Source organism: Delphinus delphis, chromosome 16, assembly GCF_949987515.2.
Source record: "Delphinus delphis chromosome 16, mDelDel1.2, whole genome shotgun sequence".
Lineage (NCBI taxonomy): Eukaryota > Metazoa > Chordata > Mammalia > Artiodactyla > Delphinidae > Delphinus > Delphinus delphis.
In genome coordinates this window covers 48,166,999-48,190,010 of record NC_082698.1, presented here as the reverse complement: position 1 = coordinate 48,190,010, position 23,012 = coordinate 48,166,999, and the positions used below count along the sequence as shown (strand labels likewise).

The window sequence follows — 23,012 nt, the reverse complement described above, 5'->3', positions numbered from 1 at the left end:
CAGAACTGCTTGGGATAATGTGTTTGAGGCAGCTGGCACAGTGTCTGCATGTGGTCAATACTTCAATCTCAACTATTTTCACTGCTATTATAAGTACTGCAAAGTAGTAGCAAATAACAAAGAAATGTAGTTTTTAAAAATTTAAATGGATAGGATTTTAAACAAACAGTTCAATAAACTTTGATTTTATTACTTCTCAAGACAAACTCGTGGAGGTGGTAAAATAGTGCTCTATTAAGAATCAGCATTTTTCCTATTACAGTTGAAGCACTTTTTTCATTGTGCTTTTAGAGTCTATGGAAATAGTCACTAAGTTACATTAATTTTCCTTGCTTTCTTAAGTGGGGGAAAAGTTACTTTCCCTTACCCAGTGCTTATAACTAATGCATTCAGTGGGAAACGAAAAACAGCTTGAAATACTAACACTCATAAATCAGACAGCAATCCTAATGTTCTAGACTTAAATGCTCATTAGAAACCAGGCCCCTCCTTCTACAAAACGGTGTAAACAAAGTCTACTTTATTGCAGAAGTCCTGGAATGCTACGAGTCAGAAACTGCATGTAACAAAAAACATGTTTCCACTGGATGGCACCCAGGAATTCCTGTTTGTAAAGTGAAATTTTCTTTCCTAGCCACACCCATTTAGAGAGCTCAACTGCAAGACACTGAAGAGTAGTAGTTACATAAATCACCTCACTCCACAGGCATTTTCTGCAGGCTAGGAACCAATGAAGACGTCTAGTGAATTGAGGCAAGGGACCACTATAAGGAAAGTAGTGGAGTCAGGGGAATAAGCCCTGTAACTGATAAGGGTGAGAGACCTAGAAACAAATGCAGGGGATGCCTAGGCTAAAGAAGACACCTGCTTTCATTTTTAACTTTCTAATTAGTGATACGTGAATGTTTTTACGTGTGGAATTTGGCAGATATACTAGTACAGACTCCAGTAATACAGGAATTACCCACACCCAAGGGAAGGCTAGTTACTCTTCTTCCTCTGCGACTGGAAACCAAAGATAATTACTAAAAATATACTGCCACCTGAAAATTCTTTACCACATTCTAATGAATGCTAAGAATATGACTGCAAAAAAGACAATGTTCTCCAATAAATTTGTAAATTCAGTGGATAAGGAGATATTAGCACAATTGGTGTACATGAAGGACAAAATGATGTGACATATACTTTGACGTTCTGAAAGAAGGGGAAAACCTAGCATTTTTGAATGCCTACTGTATAGCAAGAATAGTAAATATGAAGACAAAGTCGTTCAATAAAGCCAAATACCCACATGCATAAAAGAAAACAAAAAAAAACTTAAAACATTTTAAACCAAAATGAAGCAAGAAGGACCTTATTTGCAGTATGAATATTCTCACTTTTTATAAAACCAAGCCTTTCTTTCCCTCTTTTCTGTGACACAGAAGGCTAAAGGTAAGCAAGACCAACAGGGATTGGATGGGGCACAGGGACAGAAACTAGAAGGAACAACTTTTATTACAAAAATGGAGAAAAGTATATTATAGTTTTTCGGTGTCCTAAAGTCTTAGAGCCTACGCTGACACTAGCATTGCTACTGTTTGGGAAGAGATCAACAGGATCTTTGAACGACAGATGTAATAATGGAGGTAGATGCTTCCAATGGAAAGCACAAGTCCCTGGCTGGGTACACTAGAAAGGGAACTGGGTGATTATACAGATGTGGACCACAGGTCTGATGTCATTATAAATGGGGTCTGGAGGTTGGGATTAACATTTACATACTACTCAATACTCTGTAATAACCTATCTGGGAAAGAATCTGAAAAAGAATAGAAATATGTATATGTATAACTGAATCACTTTGCTGTACACCTGAAACTAACACAACATTGTAAATCAGCTATACTCCAATATAAAATAAAAAATAAAAAAGAAAAGAAATAAACGGGGTCTAAACTCAAGGACCATGGCTGAAAGAGTAATCTGTGCTTTCAGCTCACCAGAGGAAACTAAAGAAACACCACCCATGACAATGTTTATTATTTATCAAACTTGGTAAAGTTGGAGGAAAGATTGGTGATAGAACTTTGAAATCATACCTTTGATTCTCCAGATAAATTAACTTAACATATAGTTATTTTGAGCTAACTGATAATCAGATGTTTCAAAAGAACATTAATGAAATGCAGACCTCTGCAAACTATACACAGCACAAAACATTTCTCAGCCTTTTAACTTAATTCCCAAATATTTTCCTTATTACCCTCAAGAGCCTAAGATTGGTGTACAGTAAGTTTTTCTAGGAGGAAAAAAAAAAATCAAAAGCAAAAACTGACTAAGTTGCTATGGTGATAAAGAAAACACATCAGCTGATTACTCTGAAAAAGATGCAGTGAAAAACAGAACTGAGTAGCTTGAATTTTTCTCCCTCTTGCTAGCTGACTCAAACCCAAAAACATACAAAAAAACTCCTAGCGACTAAGTCACCATTGTTTTTTATGATGAATCATTAACTAAACACATTCATGAAAATTCAAATGGGGTTTTAAAAGTTACTTGAACCTGGATCTTTTAACAGGCTTTGATTTACTGACCAGAAATTCAATTTCCAACTGTATTGTCTCTTTTCAGAAACTATTTACTCAATAACCAAGAGTTCTACCACAAGTACAGAACCCCAGAAAGGCAAAGAGGACTTAGAACTCTTAAAATTCATGCACTAATACACTTGCCATTTACTCATTAGAACCTATTTTCTCACTTAATATTCCCTAACTCGCAATAGAAGAGCATAACTTAATTAAAAATGAGGAGAGGAGGGAAAGAAGCAGTGAGGAACCAGTACCTACCCACCAGCAAGTAATGACTATGCAAAATACTAGAAGTCTCACAAAAATTCCTTCAGCTCCAGGAAGGAGCATTTAGTACAGAAACTAAAGCCTGCTTGACAGTATCCATGTACTGCTCCTTTTAAGAAGGCAGGGAACAAACACTTTACAGTCTTAACCCATTATCAAAATCTTTATTTTAAGCATTTTGAAAAGACAAAACTAAGCTTTCTGGGAAGCAAATGTTTAGCTGCTGTTGGAAAAACGAAATGAAAAATATATTCTTTCCATTAAAATTTCAAGATTATGTAACACATACGCATGTTTTCAAAATTCAAATACAGAAAAAGCTGATGTCTCCTGATTACCACTTATGACCCCAGCCCTTAGGGGTGACTATTCTTGGCAACTTAAATGTATATAGCCTTCCAAGTCATTTCCCTGCATTTATGTACATACATATCTACAGAGCATAGAGTTGTTTTGTGTTTAAGTATTTAACTTACTGCCCGATGGATGGAGGAAAGAATATGAATTAAAAGGGGGATTCTGTTAATTTTTGTTTTATAGATTCCTTATTCTGATAACACTAAGCTTAGTCATATCTTCATACCAAACAGGTCCTGGAAATGATGTTAGTAAAATTGGTGAATATAAAGTGGATAGCACTTAGTAAAAGAACAATTTGTTATAAAAAGGTTCAAAGAGGTAAAGGCTCAAAATTTCAGATATCTAGTTTCATATTTATTATTTACAAGTCTAGGTGATATCTGAGAGGGATCTTAAGAGAGGACGAGAAGAATTATAGGGATATGGGAGGCAAGGTAGGGACGGGCACCACACTGTTTTTTTTTGCAAGGGTAAGACTGAGAAAAACATACGCCTGTATCTCCATTTTCCCTAAGGATCATTTTACACCAGATTCCCTTTATTTTCAAAATTCAATCCTCTTTCCTAGTAACACTTCTTTCCCTGATACCAGTTTTTCTACCAGTGTCTCAGATGAGAGTTACATCTTTGACTCCCTATTCCATATATTCTACCTGTAGGGGAATCCTGAAGCTAACCAGGAGCCCATCAAGAGTTGCCTCATTAGAACAAAAGGTGCTCTTATCACCCAGGAAATTCCAAGGGATTTAGGAACTCTCTACCACCCCCCATAACTCAGGAAATTACAAGGGTTTCAGGGGCTCCGTGTGAGCAACTGGAGTCAAAGGCCAAATATTAGAACAATGGATACTCCCAGAACCCCTATCACTAAGGAAATTACAAGGATTTTAGGAGCTCTGTATTAGGAACTGCAGGCAGAAACCACATAAATATTTATTATTCCATAAAACCTTACTTTTCACTATTTACAAACATATTCTGTCCTCATGACCCCAACACACAGTCCCACCTCCTGCCTGAGCTGATGCCACCCCCTCTAAGACATATCTATCTGAAATGACCTTTCCCCAGTCTGACTCCTAACCAGCCTTCCCTACTTCCAAATCAAGATGGTCTTTCCTGGGCATCTTCCTTGAACTCCTATTGCAGTAACATATTATCCAGTGTGCTTCCAACTGTGTCACTTATTGACTGGTTCCAGGAAAGGAAAATCAACCTTTATAATTTTCATTTGTGTCATCTTTCACATTTTCCTCTAGCCAAGCAGCAATTTAGAAAAATTAGAAGGTCTGAAAGACTTTCTCCAAGAACAATCAAGAGAACAGCAATTCACGATAAACAAAGGCTTTTCTTAGTTTTTAGGAAGAGACACCCAGAAGAAAGCCATTTAAAAATTAGTGACCTGGGCTTCCCTGGTGGCGCAGTGGCCGAGAGTCCGCCTGCCAATGCAGGGGACACGGGTTCGTGCTCCGGTCTGGGAAGATCCCACATGCCGCAGAGCGGCTGGGCCCGTGAGCCATGGCCGCTGAGCCTTTGCGTCCGGAGCCTGTGCTCCGCAGCGGGAGAGGCCACAGCAGTGAGAGGCCCGCGTACCGCAAAAAAAAAAAAAAAAAAAAAAAATTAGTGACCTGAGTAGTAATAAATCTTGACTAACTCTAAAGAATAAACATATTGCAAAGTGCTAAAAGAATTATCGCACTGAAGACCCATAAAGATACATGAAATAACACTCCGGTGGAGAAATGAGTTTTTCTGGCCGACATAAACTGTTTAAACACCAAAGCTCTTGAAACCTCTTTCAACGGAAAACTCTTTAAAATGTTCCTTCATTGCCTAAGTAATTACAAAAAAAGGGACTGGTAAAGTCATCACCTGTGAACGCCATTTATTTTCTAGCAAGAAGTTAGGTCTTCTAATAGCTATTAACAAATTTCAAATGATCCAAAGTAGTAGGAATCATTGTGTTGATGGCATGACATGATTCTCAATCAGTGCTTACCCCATGATACAATTTGTAACTTTTTACATGAATAAATCCAGACAATGACTAAGAAGGTGGGTGCTGGAATCAGATGGCTGGAGCCTGAACCCAACGCTACTATTTACTGCTGTGTAACCCTGCCAAGGGAGACCTCACTCTTCAGCCTTAGTATCTGCATCTGAAAATCTGGGTCAACAGTGCATTCATGAGGTTGTTCTGAGGAATCAAAGCAGTGATGCACGAAAAGCTCTTAGCAAAATGCCTGGTGTACACGTAAGAGCTCAATAAATGCTATTATTGCTATCCCTTGTTTTGCCAGTTGACCTTTGTGAAGGCAGACTCTCCCAGGTACAGCTGCCTTTTGAAAGGTAACTAAAAATGTCTTGAGCAGCCCTCTCCCAGATTGTCTTCTTGCCCTTCATAAAACCTGACCTGCCTTTATCAGTAGTATTTCATACATGAACATTTCAGTCTTGATAGTGAGTACTTCAATCTGCATTATTTTCTGCCTCTGGAAAGGGGAAAACACTGCTTCATCTAGATAGCTAGGTCAGTTTTAGATAATAGCTGTGGACTTAAGACTGTTCACGGTTATCTTGTAGGAACGGATTGGGAGTAGAGCTGCTTCATTTTATAACTTTCACTATTATTACAACATTTGAGTCATACGTATGTATTTTAACAGGGGTTTGTTGGGTAGAGCAATTATGGGCCATTTATGAATCAATGTGCTTCATTAAAGTGATATTAAAGGTTTTTTCCTTTATTATTTACATTATAACAACCTAATTATTATTGGTTGTTGGCAAAGCCCTCAGTATCTTTAACATAATTGGATAAGAAACAATTTTCCCAAGCAATCTAAATTATCACCAACAATCTAAACCTAGATTCTTCCCACTGTATAAGTTATAAAATCTAAGTCATTTCTTAGAAATTTAAACATTGTCAGTTTATCTGGAGTTTGATACATACTACTGGTGTTTGTCCTCCAATTTTTGATGCCCCAATTCCTGAAAAGTGTCCTTTGCATATTAAGTGAGCAGTAAGTGTTTGTCTTCCTGCAAATGGGGTTTTTACTGCCAAAGCAAACTAGCTAGAGGGATTCACACAAAGTGACAGGAAGACTGAAGGACAACCTGGCTTACAGGTCTCCACCATTATCGTAGCTCTTCATTCCCTAGTATTTTCGGGGAGGGCATTTGGCTCCCATGAAATAAGAAGACCTTTATAACAGCAACGCAATTCATATTTAACTAAAAAAGTATTAAAAACAACAATAACTCAAGGCTAAGGGCTAGAGGGTAGAAGACATAAACTACCTGTGTTCTAACTGAACTTCCAGGTTGAGTTAAATTTATATACAAAGACTACATTTACCTTGTGGCAGCAGATGTAGACACATACTCACATTCTAAAAATATCAGACAGTGTGAATTTATTCAAAGTTACCCGTTTTGATGGTTGTCAATTCAGCATAGGAGAAATAAGTAAGAAACATTTTTTTTCCAGTGAAAGCAGAGGATGTCTCATTTAAAACCAGTATCAGAGACCTACTAGAGAATGGACTTGAGGATATGGGGAGGAGGAAGGGTAAGCTGTGACAAAGTGAGAGAGTGGCATGGACATATATATACTACCAAACATAAAATAGATAGCTAGTGGGAAGCAGCCGCATAGCACAGGGAGATCAGCTCGGTGCTTTGTGACTACCTAGAGAGGTGGGAGGGAGGGAGACGCAAGAGGGAAGAGATATGGGAACATATGTATATGTACAACTGATTTACTTTGTTATAAAGCAGAAACTAACACACCACTGTAAAGCAATTATACTCCAATAAAGATGTTAAAAAAACAAACAAAAACCACAGTATCAGTACTTTCTAGTGTTTTCTCAAAAAGCACTACCATTTACCACAAACTTAGATCCCAAAGGCCGAGGGGGACTTCAGTACTGTACTGACTCCAACCCTTAGCTGGCTGCCCTGCCCCCAACCCCTGTATCCTGCCGCCCAAAGACAAGAACAAAGACCATCTACCTCCTACTGTTTCTTTTTTTGCATTTTGGCTCTTAAAAACAAGTCAATGGGTCAACATAAGGTACACTTTTTTTTTGGGGTGGTGGTGCTGATATTTGCAGTTAAATGAAAGATTTAGGTCAGTGCATCAGGATTCCATCAACTTTATTTAAATGATAATTTTAGAAAGTTCTAAGAGGAAAAATCAGTCACAGGAAATTTGGACTCAACATTTTTAATCTGAAGACCTGAGGGGGGTGGAGGATGGGAGGACAGGAGGGAATAGAAAGTAAATTGACTCCTACATCAATGAATTGCTATCGTCAATCTCTCTACTTCTCCCCCAGTGAGTTAAATAATAAATTTCCTTCTAAAAAGGTATATTAATCTTAGGTTGAACCAGGGCCAATAAAATACAGAGAATTTATTCTGAAAAAGTTAACAGGAATAATCACTGATAATGTTTTCAAACACATAAGAACCTTTGAAAGTCTTCTTAAAGTAAATTCCCACAAGATTCATCTTTGCTGAAAATATTTTTAAGGCCTCCCTTAAAACTTCCTTCCAGAGCATGAAGCACACTCTTTTGCAAATCCTTAACAGATGCAAATCTATTGCGTTCATTTAAATATGGTTATGTGGGAAAAGAGAAGCACAAAAACAGTATCATTAAATATTTACTTATTAAATATTTACTCAGTATAAAGTACACATCAGCCACCCTCAGGTCTTAAAACCACCTGTTTCACTTACCCATATTATAAATTAGATTGTTGCTTTGCTACAACCTTGAGAATTTTATGTTGGAAAACTCAGGTTAAAGGTTGCTCTTGATTAAAGATTAGAAAGCTGAGGGTTGGGAAAAGGATGATGCGGAGCAGACAAGGGTCCCCCCCAACCCAAAGAAGTTGGTCAAGAAGGCAGTTGAGTTAGGATGGGGAGAGAAAAGTGTGCTTAGGAGGGTAAGTTCACATGGCTTCTCCAAAGCATTTAAAAAAATCTCAGTCACCTAATATTCTAAAACAAGAGTGAGACCAAGGAGGTTAACAACTTTCTTGTACTGTTTAATTAGAGGGAAAAAAACCCACTGAAAATAAGTACCTCTTGGAATATACATTCTCTGCAACAAGATGGGGGTGATAAATGGGTAGGAAAATCCCAGAGTGTCATGAAAGCAAAGCATGGATGTCTACAGTACACCCATTTTGCTGATCATCTATTCATCATCACCCTGTTCATTATCTTAAGCACCCCAAAATATGTTGAAGAGCCTGCATAGCTATCTGATCCTCCGCCATCCTTTCTCACCATAAAGTCTTTCAAATTTCTTAAGATAATAAATTTATCACTTTATATTGGCTGATTTTCTTTCATATTATCTTGCAATGCTTGCTACTACTTATTAGTTGCACTTCCGTTTCTCTGTTAATATGCTGGGATTTAGTAGTGCTTTCACTAGCAAGCCTTCTTGTAAATGGGATAAATAGAACAGAGAATTGTATCTTACGTTCTAGTAGGAACAAGTGTTACAGTAACAGTGCTTTCTATAGCTGATGCAATTTGTTGCTAGGTTTATCATTATTTTGGTATAAAACTGCTGTGGCAAGAGGAAGAGGACTAACAAATTAGGACAAACTTTACTTGCTTTATTGAGTCTGTGGAGTTGTGACTCATGATAGGAGAGGGCCTGGCATAGAAAGAACAGAATAATATAAAGAACTTCAAGGAAACGAAGTCAGATCCTGCAGAAAAACAAATATACTGGTTTCCCTGCATACCTTTTAAGCAACTGGAAAATACTGCCAATAAGATAGTATATAAACTCGATGTCCATTCTAAAGAAACACTGCAATTTAATATTTGCTAACTTTGCCTCTTCTTCCAACATCTTTGATTTTCTTGGGAGCTTGAACTTGTATTCTTGGTTTAGAGAATAAGGGAGTGGATAGGAAGAAGGCGCTGTAGATGGACAGTGTGTATGTTTTATGTAGTATTGGAACTGGAAAGGGAAACCAGAGGTCAAAGTGGTTCAAAAGTTGGTTTTAGAAGAGGAAACTGAGAGCTAGAGGATAATTAAGCTCTAAAGGTTAAGTCCTAGAAGTGGGTGGGGTCAATGCAAATTTAGCAAGTAGTAGAGGTAAATCATTTACCTTTGCAGTTTGAAGCAACCTTTGTTCCTGGGCTAAGAATGCCAGCAGAGCTCAAATTTTTCTGCTAGAGAGATTTCTAAAAATCATCCTTAGAAGTCAGCTGGTATAATAGAACACTGGACCAGATTTACAGAGACAAAGGGTCTAGCCCAACATCCTCTGTGCTTATTAGCCAAGCAACCTCCAGCTAGACTGTACCTCCTCAGGCTCTTTATTCTACATAATTTTTTAATAGAAAAAAATGGTTTTGCCACGTTACTTTTAAGCACTATTAAAGATGCATTGTGCGATTTTAAGGGGGAAAAGTAGCGGGGGAGCCTTTGTTTGCCCAAAGAAAGCAATCTGACTGCAGAAGAAGCCAAATCTACAGACATTCAAAAATTTAAACTACAGGATAACTTAGTGACTATCAAATTTTAACCGACTCATCCCCTTTCTTCAAGCACTTTATCTTTTCCTCAAGCTCAAATCTGGTGCTAGCCTGAACCAGCACACACCCACAGGGCTATTTCATTCCATTGGCTGGCGGGCCGTCCTGCAGTCTACACCCTTTAGACTTACTGTCAGGATGCCTGGTGTTTGTCAGGTGTTACACTGCTCATGTATTACCTTTTTCTGTGTGTGCAAAACTGAAGCTGCCAGAGTAGGAAAGTAATTTAATAAAATATCGAAGTATAATTAATAAATTCATCTGGTTAGTAAAACTCTGAATTTCAAACTTAAAAGGCAATTCATTTTGTATGTTCCTGTATCATCTGTCACTGTTGTACAAAGAGTGAAAAAATCCGAAAACAATTATTTTGTGGTTTGCGTTCGCCTGAGTCATAGAAGCCCACAAAATCTTGTAGAGGCACAATCTGATGGGCCGGTCATTTCCTTTTCTACAAGTGATTTCCGTCAAGACCCACCCTGTTTGTCACAGTCGCTAGGATCAAAAGAGCGGTGGCAGTGTCTTCTGCATACAGCATCAACAAGCATAAGCCGGGGATGACGGCTCGCGGGGGAAGGACCAACTACGTGGTGGGGATAGGGCGGAAAATTCACTATCCACCAGAGCCTGACACATCCCAGGCCGGGGCTGGGAGGGAGCGGGGAACGTGGGAGGTGGACAGTGCCCGCCGGGGCTGAGTCGAGCCGTGACCGGGAGGCAGGAGGCAGGAGGCAGGAGGCCGGACGGGGCGGGGCAGGGCCGCGGGACAGGGCGCGAGGGGCTCACCTCCCTTGCAGGGCGTGCGGTGCTGGCTGTGCTGGGCCCGGTAGCCCTCGATGACCTCCCAGGAGCCGTCGTCGCGCCGGATGGGGAAGGACAGACTCAGCACATGGTTGCAGGGCTTGATGATCCGCAGGATGCCACGCACCCGGTTCCGCTTCTGCTCCTCGCTCTCCCGGATCTTGAGGTCCTCCACCAGCTTGTCCTCCACGATGCTGGCGCCGCGGTCGAAGAAGCCCTCCACCATCTTGAAGAAGTTGGGGTCGTCCTCGCGGTCGGCCGCCGCCTCGCTGTACTGTCGCCGGCCGGGCGGCGCGAGCCCCGGCTGCGGGGTGGCGGCGGCTGTGGCGGGCTGCCCGCGGGCCCGGCCCAGCAGCGCGGCCGAGTCGGCCGCCGCCGAGCCTAGGGCTGCGGGCCCGACGCGGGACAGCTGCAGCGCTTCACCCAGGCACCGGTACATGTCGGCAGGACGGAGGCCGCAGAGGGAGGCGCTCTCACAGGCCCGGGGACGGACAGAGGGAGGAAGGGCCCCGCGCGGGCTGCCCTTTTAAGCTGTAGCTTCCTGCCTTCCTGGCTGTCCCCTCCCCTCCGGCGCTCGCCGCCTAACGGGAGGACGGACTTAGGGTGCAGTGGGCCAACGTCGCCTGTGCCTTGCAGGGCGGGGGCGCGCGCCGCCCAGGGAGCCGGGTCGGCGGCGTGCGCCGGCGGGGGCTCTCGGGGGCGCGCAGGCGTGGGCCGTCCTGGTGCGCATGCTCGCAGGGTGAGGGGCGGGGCGAGGCACCCAGCGAGCTTCCGGGATTTGCGGGGAGCAGGTGTCTCAGGTTTGTACGCGCCCCGGGCCTCGTCCGGGGGGCTGTTTTGCCGGGGGAGGGGGCCTTCCTGGGGAAGGGGCCCACCCGCCTCTGGGGGGCGCTGAGAGTCCGGTCCCGAGACCGCGCGCGGGTGAAGGTGGTGCGGTCTGGCGGTGGGCCGAGGGCGAATGAGTCATGGGTGTCCCTCCTTTCCGCCCTCGCGCCCTTGGGCGCGGGGCAGCCATCCTGTCACCCTTGATTCTGTCTTGGGGCGGCCCGGAGAAGCAGCGTTTGGAGGCCGGGCTAAGAGCTTGGCTTTATCCGCTGGGACTTCGAAGAACTCTTGTCATCGGAGTTGGAGTTTTGAAGTGGCTTGCAGGAAGTGGAAGGGAGAAAGCCTGAGAGCTGGGGAATCCCTTACCTATTGACTTTCACCACTTTAAGTTTTAAATTTTGTTCCATTCAACCACTCAATGAGGTTGAGATGAAATAGTTATGTTGTATCAAATGCAAATTTGATACAAATCGTTGTATCTTTCTGAAATTTACTGAGTGTGCTTCCCCATTTCAGAGAGACGTTCTTGAAATAGTCTAAAAACAAGGACACTGTAGAAATGCAATAATAACTCCCGGATATTGTTTCTCAGTAGTATATGTATTAATGGTCCAGAATAGGATTTGTAAACGTTAAGGGACATGAGGGTTTAATTATGTACTTACACATACTTGATGAGAAATGCTAAAGTTATACATTAGATGCTTGGAAAAGTCTGATGACTCAGTTTTTAAGACAAGCTATGAAAGGCCGCATAACCAGCTTTAGCGGTCCCAGGGTACTTTCGTGATTTTAAAATGGCACTTTTTTGACCTGCAAAACGATTTTGCTTCCTGACATTCACTTTATTCATCTATTAGCATATGGAAGAGAATGTTTTAATTCTCACAGTATTATGTACAGTATAAGGTGATAACCTAGATGAACTAAATTACATTAATCTATTCAGTGTGCTGTCAAAGCAAAAAAGGCGGAGCTTATCTTATTTTTATCTTTTTTTTTTGTATTATCTTATTTGCTAGATAAATGATAGTCATTATATTTGTATTGTGTTTTTCAGTGATAACTATTCTCTGGACTGAATCCTGAATTTGTCTTGTTGGTCAAATGATTAAGGTACTAAATTTCCTTTTCACTTGATAGTATTATTTTATATTGCAAAAACAACAACAAGCAAATACAAAGTATCAGAATAAAGTGATTAGAATCAGTGAACGTGGAAATTTTTCCCCTTCAGATTAAATTCTTAGGTATGTTTTGAGGAAAGTGGTTTAAAAGCTTAGTTTTATTGCCCTTGTTTATCTCTTTCTTGATAACTATAGCCTTCAGAAAAATAAATGTTTAACTTTGCTTCTTCCCAGTTTTGTTCACCTGAATTCAAGAAGGTAGAAAGGCTATGGAAGGAGAGAGGAAATTTTAACTGGGAGTCTCCTATGTGTAGATGTTTTACGAAATATCTCTAAAAGAACCTCTAAAAGTAGATTTTTTAGTTTTTAAAATCATTATGTTTTTAAATTATTTACAAGTTGTAAAAAAAATTCAAATTGTATAGATAGATTTTTTAAAAAGAGTGGAATAATCCAAACTCTGTCCTGACCCCCACCTTCCCATTTAGTAAGTAGTTGGAATGTTTCTTTTCATTCTGAAGTAGGTATTATAATTCCCGATTTCTCTGGAGGGTGAACTGAGGCTCACAGAGACCAGGCAAATTGTTGATGATCACCTAGATGGTAAATAGCACGCTAAGATTCACACCGTGTATCTGACTCGAAGTTATGCTGTTTCTGTTATTCCAAGAAATATTTTAAGTGTTTGTTGCATTTAGTTTAAAATTATTTACTGTGATGTAAAGTCTAGCAAGTTTCAGCTTTACACTGATGATTCCTTTATAAAATATACAGATACTTTGTAAATTAAAGTTTATTGATAATAATTTTCAGTTCAAAAGGAGACTAAATTGGGATTGACATGTATACACTAATATGTATAAAATAGACAACTAATAAGAACCTGCTGTATAAAAAATAAATAAAAATTAAAAAACAAAACAAAACAAAAGGAGGCTAGAATTTAACTTGAAGGGAATTTTGGTCATTTGATAGCATTCAAAAAAGGCAACTGGTTTTCTGCCTTTAAGGTTTATGAGTTTTCCTTAGCTGTTTCAAAATTCCAGGTCTTTTCCCTTTGATTCATAGCATGCGTTTGTGCTTTCAAGTGCTTTTAAAAATATTGTAGAATTATTTTAGGATTTAGAAAGACAGCATATAAATACAGGAACAACATAGTTGTTTTCAAAATAATTTAATTTGGAAAGGTAATACATACTTTCTACTTTCTGTCTCTAGATTTGTCTGTTCTGGACATTTTGTTTAACTGGAATCATGCAATCAATATATGGTTCTATATGGGAACATATGTATATGTATAACTGATTCACTTTGTTATAAAGCAGAAACTAACACACCATTGTAAAGCAATTATACTCCAATAAAGATGTAAAAAAAATTTTTAAAATAAATTTAAAAAAATATGGTTCTTTGTGACTGGCTTCTTTCACTTAGCGTATGTTCTAAAGATTCATCCGCGTTGTAGCATGTAGCAATATTTCTTTTCTTTTAATGGCTGAATAGTGTTCATTGTATGGCTATAGCCCTCTTTTTTTAATCTATTTATCTTTGATGGACATTTGGTTATTTCCACTTTTGAGGTATTGTGAATAATGCTATTATGAATGTTCTTGTACAAGTTTTTGTTGAGATGGATGTTTTCAATTCTGTTGGGTATGCACTTCAGAGTGGAATTGCTGGGTCTGTGTTTAATCTTTTGAGGAGATGCCCAGCTGTTTTCCACATAAGCTGGACCATTTTAATTCCTATAGGCAGAGGATTCTAATTTCTTTGTATTCTCCCCAACACTTTTTTTTTTTTGCAGATTTTTGAGTATAGTTGCTTTACAATGTGTTAGTTTCTGCTGTACAGCAAAGTGAATCAGTCATACGTATATATATATATCCCCTCTTTTTTAGATTTCCTTCCCATTTAGGTCACCACAGAGCATTGAGTAGAGTTCCCTGTGCTATACAGTAGGTTCTCATTAGTTATCTATTTTACACATAGTAGTGTATATATGTCAGTCCCAATCTCCCAGTTCATCCCAGCCCCCCAATACTCATTATTATCTGGTGTGAAGGGGTGACTCATTTTGGTTTTGATTTGCATTTCCTTGATGGCTAATGATGTTGAGCATCTTTTTATGTACTTATTGATGATTTGTGTATATTTTTTTAAAAGAAATGTATATTCGTATCCTTCCACTTTTAAATTGGATTGTCTTTTTATTGTTGACTTGTAAGAGTTCTTTATATATTTTAGATATAAATCCTATATCAAATATTTGATCTGCAAGTGTTTACTTCCATTCTGTGGCTTGTCTTTTCAGTTTGTTGATGATGTCCTTTGAAGGACATAAGTTTTGAATTTTGATGAAGTCCAACTTATAAATGTTTTCTTTTGTGGCTTGTGCTTTTGGTGTCATGTCTAAGAAACCATTGTCTAATTGAAAGTCGTGAAGATTTACACCTGTGTTTTCTTCTAAGAGTTTTGTAGTTTTAGTTTTTACATTTCAAGTTGATTTTTTGTGCATGGAGTAAGGAAAGAGTGCAATTTCATTCTTTTGCACGTGGATAACCAATTGTCCCAGCACTATTTGTTCAACAAAAGACTATTTCTTCCCCACTGAAGTGTCTTCACACTCTCTTGAAATCAGTTGACCTAGATGTGAGGGTTTATTTCTGCATTCTTTAGTTCTTTTCCACTCACCCATATGTCTGTCCTTATGCTGGTACCACAGGGTCTTGGTTAGTGCAGCTTCGTAATAAGTTTTGAAATCAGGAAGTGTGAGTCCTCCAACTTTGTTCTTTTTCAAGATTGTTTGGTTCTTCTGAGTCCCTTGAATTTTCATATGAATTTTAGGATCAGGTGGTCTATTTCTGCAAAGAAGTCAGCTGGAATTTTAGTTTTATGTTGAGTCTATAGATCAACCTGTGGAGTGCTGCCATTTTAACAATATTACATCTTCTGATTCATGAACATGAGATGTCTTTTCATGTATTTGGGTCTTCTAAAATTTCTCTCAGCCATGCTTTGTCTTTTCAAAATACAAGTTTTGCACTTCTTTTGTTAAATTTATTTCTAAGTATTCTTTTTGATGCTATTATAACTGGAATTGTTTTCTTAACTCCATTTTCAGATTATTCATTGCAGGTATACAGAAATACAGTTGATTATTGTTTATTGATCTTTTATGCTTCGACCTTACTGAACTCATTTATTCGTTCTGATAATTATTGTAGTGGATTCATTAAGATTTTCTCTTTACAAGATCATGTCATCTGCAAGTAGAGGTAGTTTTACTTCTTTCTTTCCAATCGGGATGTGGTTTATTTTATTGCCTAATTGCTCCTTACTCTTTGTTACTGTTGTATAGTTCTTCACTGTATGGTTGTACCATGATTTTTTTTGCTATTCTATCATTGATGGACGTGTAGGTTGTTTCCAATATCTTGAAGTTACAGTGGTGCAGCAGTGAATAACCTATTACATAGAATATCAGTTTTCAAACTCTTTCATCTCAGGACTACTTTACCTTAAGAGTGAGTAGTGAATTTGAACTTAGAAAGAATTTAATAGACATCAGAATTTTGTTTTTCTTATAGAGTTGTTTAGTTTATATTTGACATAAATTTTCCTATCTGGATATTAAAAATGATATAATAAAACCAAATGATATAACATCAAATATTTAATTTTTTAAAGGGCTTTTAAAACAAGGAACTAAAAATCTTGATTTTTTATTTAAATCAGGTCCCTATGTTATTAATTTTTATTTATTTATTTATTTACAAGGCTGCTTTGGGTCTTTGTTGCTGCGTGCGGGCTTTCTTTAGTTGCAGCAAGCGGGGGCTACTCTTCGTTGCGGTGCGCGGGCTTCTCATTGCGGTGGCTTCTCTTGTTGCGGAGCACGGGCTCTAGGCACATGGGCTTCAGTAGTTGTGGCTCGCAGGCTCTAGAGCGCAGGCTCAGTAGTTGTGGCGCACGGGCTTAGCTGCTCCGCGGCACGTGGGATCTTCCCGGACCAGGGCTCGAACCCATGCCTCCTGCGTTGGCAGGCGGATTCTTAACCACTGTGCCACCAGGGAAGCCCCCCCCCCCCCCCACACGTTACTAATTTTAATAGGTTTTAGTTCTCAAGTGCTTGTCAGTACCTCATTAATCAGCCAGATGAGTGTGGGGGAGAGAAGAGTACCCCATAAAGAGGGGAGACCATTTGCAAAGTCCTGAAGATAAATGACAGCATGGTTTGAAAATACAGGGTAGTGTATATTTTGGTTAAAAGCAGTTTGATCATCATAACAGTTTGGCTTAAACAGCTGTTATGAATATCTCTAGTTCTGTTTTTTATTCAAGTATTGGTAATTTGGGTGCATCATGGATTGTTTTTCAAGTCTTTGTGCCATAGTTTTCAGGATAATTTTTTCTAATATTTGCTTTTGTGCTTCTGATTGATATTCAGAAAAGTTTGTAATTTTGGATTTTTTTCCCCCTTTAGTGAGTATGTTTTTGTAATAAGCAGAAAAACAGTAAAAGAAACTATATCCAAGAAAAGGATCTGAAATTTTCAGGGTTTGTAGTCTTTTTCCTCTTAAAAAACTTTTTTTTTTCTTAATAAATCAAATGTCAGGTATATCTGCTTGGCTAGTTTGGCTAAGTTTTCATTTTGCTGTGTTGCTGAATAATATTCAACAAAGGTTTTATCAACTCTTGCTTAAGGGTTCTTTCCCTGTTATGAGTAAACATGAAAAATCGTAGTAGGTTCTTTATCCCTTTAAGCATAGCACGCAAGAAACAAGTGAGGTCTCTTAAAAATTAACTGTTCTAAGGTAGGATTTTGAACTCACGTGTATGTAATTCATTATGTCTCTGTCTCTCTCTTTTTTTAAATTGATGTTAAGTTTTTTGCTTTCCTTACAGGTAAAAAGGATAGTACCTTGAGTTATTCATTATTCAAGATGCCTCACCATTCAGCTCCACTTATTGATCTATGTGGATGACCCTCTATAACAGCAAATCTTTATTTTATCTTTAGCATTTTCTCTCTGGAAATTTTAGATCAGTTGTGATTTCAAGATGGAATTAGGGAAAAGAAAGAAAGAAATTATAAGCTAAAAATTGCAACACATTTCTGATGCTGTTAAAAGCAAATGTAACTGAAAAATATACTGAAGAAGCAAAAAGTACCTTCCCGTTGGCCATCATGGAGAGTTGCAGAAGAAACAGACTTTACTGTGAAGCATAGATGTGTGTATAATTATACTGAGTTTGCTTCTTTGTGAAAGGCAGAAAAGAAAAACGTGAATGAAGCAGGTGGGATTAAGGTAGAGACACTGGTAATGTAAGCAGATAAGGGGTCCCTGGAGAAAGAGAACCAGGAGTGTTTTTCTTGACATAAGAGAAGCCATTTTGTGATCTAAGCCTGGCCACAATGCTTGCCCTTGAACAAGTCTCAGTAATTTTGATCTTAAGGGAACTGAGGGAATGCAGGAACAGAGAAAAGCCAAACAATAGTGCAGTGATAAAGCAGAGTCCTAGTTCCTCCTCAGGGGATAGACATAATAATATACCTTTGAGTTCTGCAGGAACTGAAGTCCCATCCAGGTGGAGGATGGAATGATGTTGACCCTCCTGACTTCGAAACACTAAAGCTTGGACTCTGTTGACCTTTCCCTCAATTTGCCCCAGTTTGTTTTTGTTTTGTGTTTCTTGGGCCATGCGTTATGCCATATTCTCCTCTGCTCAAGTGCCTACATGAATATGCAGGTACCCTTGCCTTAAGACTTCCCCACTTTTGCTGTTTGGGAGACACTGCTTTGGGAAAGATCCCAGGTGTTCTCCTTACTTGCTGCAAGTAGTAATAAATCCTTCCTTCTCGTGATCTTTGGCTTGGTTGTGTCTATTGGCTGGATACCCACCCAGAGGCCAACCCAGTTTTTAAGTAACAGTAATGGCTGGAGTTGGCTAAGTAGCAACAATTTAACTTCCTGATCTGGATAGCATGCAATGAACAGATATTCGTTAGCGTTGTTAGTTAGGATGCTTTGGCCCTCAAGTAACAATATCCAAATAAAGATGACTTAAACTGAAGCCATAAACTAACTAGTAACTGTTATCCAACAAGAAGTCCAGAAGCAAGGATATTCATTGTTGGTACAGGGCTTAGTGATCCATTGCTTCAGGGACCTAGGGCTTTTCTCTGTGTTATTTTTAGCAACTTGGTGATATCTCTCCTCATGGTTGCAAGATTGCTACAGTGATTCCAGGGGTCACATGCAGACACAACCAAGTATTATGTAGAAGAACAGCAGTTTCCTCCCATACATATCTCTTTATTGGTGAAGAAAACCTTTTCCAAAGGCCTGCCAGCCAGCTCAGCTCTCTTAGGCCCCAGTAACTAGGATTGGTTATTTGCCCATGCTTTTGCTGTAAGGGAGGCTAGAAAGAGGACTTTTTCTGGCACTTCTACCTTCTGAAGTATAGGCAGGCTCTAACGGCAGGGGAGAGAGTTGTGGAAGGAATAACTGTTCAGTTGGCAGCCAACAGTGTTTACTGTATTTGCCATCAAAAATAACATCCTCTTCATGCTATCTTATTGTGATAATACATTTTTTTAGAATACAAGTACAGTTTAAGAGGGGTGAAGCCAGGGTCTTAACCATGACACTGGGAATTGTGATGCTTATGGTTTCATGTTCTTTACATCGAGAAATCAGCAGATTCTAGTTCCCTTCGAAACTATCGTCATTCTGTTTCATGTTCTCTACACTGAGAAATTTGCAGAGTCTAGTTCCCTTTGAGACCTTATATAATGATGATAGTTTTAAGATTATGCCTCCTTTTTTTGAACAGCTTTTTACCATTGACAGCTTGTGAGGCAATAACTCCATGCTGTGGTGTTTGCTCTGTTGCCACACAAGAGGACAGAACAGAAACCCATCCTCAACTTCTGAGGAAAAAATCTGGCATTTATAATGAAATATCAAGTGCTCAAATGATTTCAACAGATTTTCAGATGGAGCTGCCATCAGTAACTTATTGTCAGTGGTGTAACACAGAGGCAAATGGCTTAAATTAAGATGACTAATCTAGCATTTATGTTGAAATTAGAAGTTCTTCTTATCTTTGTCCTAAGGTTGGAAATGACAGCCTCATCATAGTCTCTGTTACAGTAACATACTGTCAGAAACACAGCTTGAGATAAGACTGTTTTGAAGATATATGGGTTAGCTATGTAAAGGTGCCCTTTACATAGTTTTGTCCTCCACAGTGTCTTCATCAACTGTAGAATCTTTATGATTGCATTCTTGTAGGGCCATCTAAAACCAAAGAAACACAAAGGGATTACATCTTAGATTCTAGAAGTTGATATCTGCCAGCCATACACACTGAAAATTCCAGTCAGCTGTTTAAAAAAAAAAGAAAAAAAGAATGAAGTATTGGTGAAAAGGTGTTAATACAGAAAGAACAAATATCTGGACTTCAAGAACATGGGGTATTTCTGATGAAAGGGTCAAATTAAAGCAAATATTTATCCTTCATGTGTTTTTTCTAGGTCAGGTATAAAATGAAATTATTTTGAATAATAATTATCTGGTATTTTTTATGTCTACTTTAATGAATTATAGACTTTGACTGCCTTCTGTAATTTCATATTCTTTTCTGCCTTTTTAAAAAATACAATACAAACACCAGAAAAGTGAACCCAACCACATTCAGCAAGCAATCACAATTGGCTTTAAATTAATTAGAAAAAATTTAAGTGGAAAAACTAAAAAAACCAAGCCCTGAGAAGTTCCAATTCCTTGCCTCTTACGGTTTTCATTTATTTTAACACTTACTTAGGGAAGAATGAAAAAGTGTACAAATGAGAATAACAGAAGGACTACCCCTAAGTCCATGATACCTTTTTAACTACAGGTGTTCTTCACTGACCCAGCTCTTGGTGTCTGAACTCAGAAGCAGGCTAGACGGGATAGCAAGTGTTGCTTAGATTTTATTCCTAACCTATTTCTATAGATACATGTTGTTTCTAATCTAAATCACAATTTTTTCATATTGGTTCTCAATATGGAACAGTTACGTTTTTCTAATTTTTCTCTATAGTTATCAGTGAAAGCAGAAATAACTGGCAAAAAATCAATTACAGGAAATTCCCTGGCAGTCCAGTGGTTAGGACTCAGCACTTCCATTGCAGGCGGCCTGGGTTCAATCCCTGGTTGGGGAACTAAGATCCTGCAAGCTGCACAGTGCAGACAAAAAAAAAAAAAAAAAAAAAAATTAGAATTTTAAAAAGTAGGATAACACCTGAAAAATTTGAAATATAAAAGAATAATGCTTAAAAATATATATCTAGGATCATAAAAGCACTCCATGATGTAATTAAGGTAGAATACAGGTATCCCCCACTTTTGGAAAGTTCACCTTACTCCACTTCGCTTTTATGAAAGACCTACATTAGTACCGGTTTTCAGTACCTAAAAGAAATCTGAAGAAGACTTTCACTTTATGAAAAAAGGTGAAAAGCAAAAATAGCGCTCGGCGTTTGTCTTGAAGGGAGCCAAGCTGTTATAGAGATGGTGCACCACCAAGCTCCTTCTCAGGAACCACACTCAGCATGTCAGCGTCAAACAGCCATAGCTTTGAACTGTTCCTGTGTGCATCTATGCTTTATCTCAGTTTATTTTGTGCATCCATTAGCTAGATGTCTCCTAAGGTAATTGCTTCTTCACTTTACGCCATTTCAGCTTATGAAAGGTTTCAGAGGAATGCTCTACTTTCGCATAGTGGGGGAGAACTGTAATTGGAAAAACAGAACCAAAAACAATGACTAGGTATTTTCGATTTTTCCACTTTTGAAAATTGATTTTTTATTTATAATAATTTTTCTTGGAATAATTTTTCTTTAGAAATAATTTTAGATTTACAGAAGGGTTGTAAAGATACTACAGAGTTCCCTTCGACCATCTTTCCCTACTATCAACATCTTATATAGCCACGATGCATTTATCAAAACTAAGAAATTAATGTCGGTACAGGTATATTTATTTTTGATTGTCATTTCAGCCAAATTATCATGTTGACCAACATGCTTTTTGCCAAATTACCTGTAGCTGTACTGTGGATCTTAATCAAGATCACTGCTATGTCCTCATAGCAGGACATGCTTTCAGGTGGTCATGTGACCTTAATCCCTTGTTCCTCAGGCTACAGATGATTGATTGCCTTTCAAGAAGGTGCCTTTGGGCAGCAGGTGCCTTTTGGCCAGCCATGTCCAGTCTAAATGCTGGCCCAGAAACCTATGATGTGACTTGGTCAGAAAGATGACTTTCAGTTTTAATTTCATTTCTCATCTATGTGTATCTTTATAATATCCATGTCCCCCCTTCTAAATGTGGTCCAAGTGTTTTCTTTTTTTTTTTTTTTTAAGAGGAGTAATTTTTAAAATTTATTTATTTATTTATTTTTGGCTGTGTTGGGTCTTCGTTTCTGTGCGAGGGCTTTCTCTAGTTGCGGTGAGCGGGGACCACTCTTCATCGCGGTGCGCGGACCTCTCACTATCGCGGCCTCTCCCGTTGCGGAGCACAGGCTCCAGACGCGCAGGCTCAGTAGCTGTGGCTCACGGGCCTAGTTGCTCCGCGACATGTGGGATCTTCCCGGACCGGGGCTCGAACCCGTGTTCCCTGCATTGGCAGGCAGATTCTCAACCACTGCGCCACCAGGGAAGCCCTGTTTTCTTTTTTTAAACAAAAGAAAATCCTTGTCAAAATGGTATGAATTAGGTAGCACTGTCATAGTTCACTGTGGCTGGAGTGTGAGTATATGTGTTGGGGGGGAGGGGGAGAAGCAGGAGAAGAAATGGGAAGAGATCAGGTGGGACAGCTCACCAGATGGTGTGTCTCTTCAGAGGACCATTTCATTGGCTTTACTGATATCCTCTGTTGTATGTTCGTTCTTTGTGATTTTTGAGTCTAGAGATGGGGATCTTTCATAGTTCTGTGACATTTTCAACTGTCACCTCTTCAAATACTGTCTCTACTCGGTTCTGTCATCTCTCACTTTATCTTCTATGTATCTTACCTATTCTTTTTATGCAACTTTTTTTTTTTTTTTATGTTTTATTCTATAGGTGCCTGGGGTCAGGCAAAGTGCCACCTTAATCCAAGGTTTGTAATTCCCGGGACCATGACACAGTTGCAGACCTTGGTTATAGGACTTAAGGGACTGGTTTACTTTCAGATGACTGTTAGTGTGAGGGTGTTGCCCTTTAGGGTTACAGATTATTGTGGGGATACTCTCTTACTAGACTCATCATTTTATGTGGGTCCTGTGCTTTGAATTGTGTTCCTCATACACTATGACATCATCAAACAAAAATTTATATTTTCCCTCATGATCAAATGCCCTTGGATCAAAAGCAGCTCCATTGCTAACTTACTCTAGGTTCCTGGTTTTCTCTTACAGTTTTAACTAGGTAATTCCTTACTATCTTGTT

The 23,012-nt window shown here is 39.1% G+C and overlaps 2 protein-coding genes across 4 annotated transcripts in view; one reads left to right on the top strand and one right to left on the bottom strand.

The window, feature by feature from the left end:
* Positions 1 to 11,037, bottom strand: part of GLUD1 (glutamate dehydrogenase 1) — a 39,915-nt gene extending 28,878 nt beyond the window's left edge. The window contains exon 1 of the mRNA XM_060034664.1: positions 10,569 to 11,037. Coding sequence (XP_059890647.1) covers positions 10,569 to 11,022 — 454 coding nt within the window. The 5' untranslated portion in view covers positions 11,023 to 11,037. The remainder of the gene's footprint in view (positions 1 to 10,568) is intronic.
* A 256-nt stretch (positions 11,038 to 11,293) lies between these two features.
* Positions 11,294 to 23,012, top strand: part of SHLD2 (shieldin complex subunit 2) — a 107,766-nt gene continuing 96,047 nt past the window's right edge. For 2 of the 3 annotated variants that reach the window (XM_060034659.1, XM_060034661.1), the window contains exons 1-2: positions 11,294 to 11,383; positions 12,469 to 12,524. The gene's annotated coding sequence lies outside the window, so the exon portion shown is untranslated. Of the gene's footprint in view, positions 11,384 to 11,838; positions 12,525 to 23,012 lie in introns of those variants that run through there. The other variant, XM_060034662.1, reaches the window with a different exon arrangement.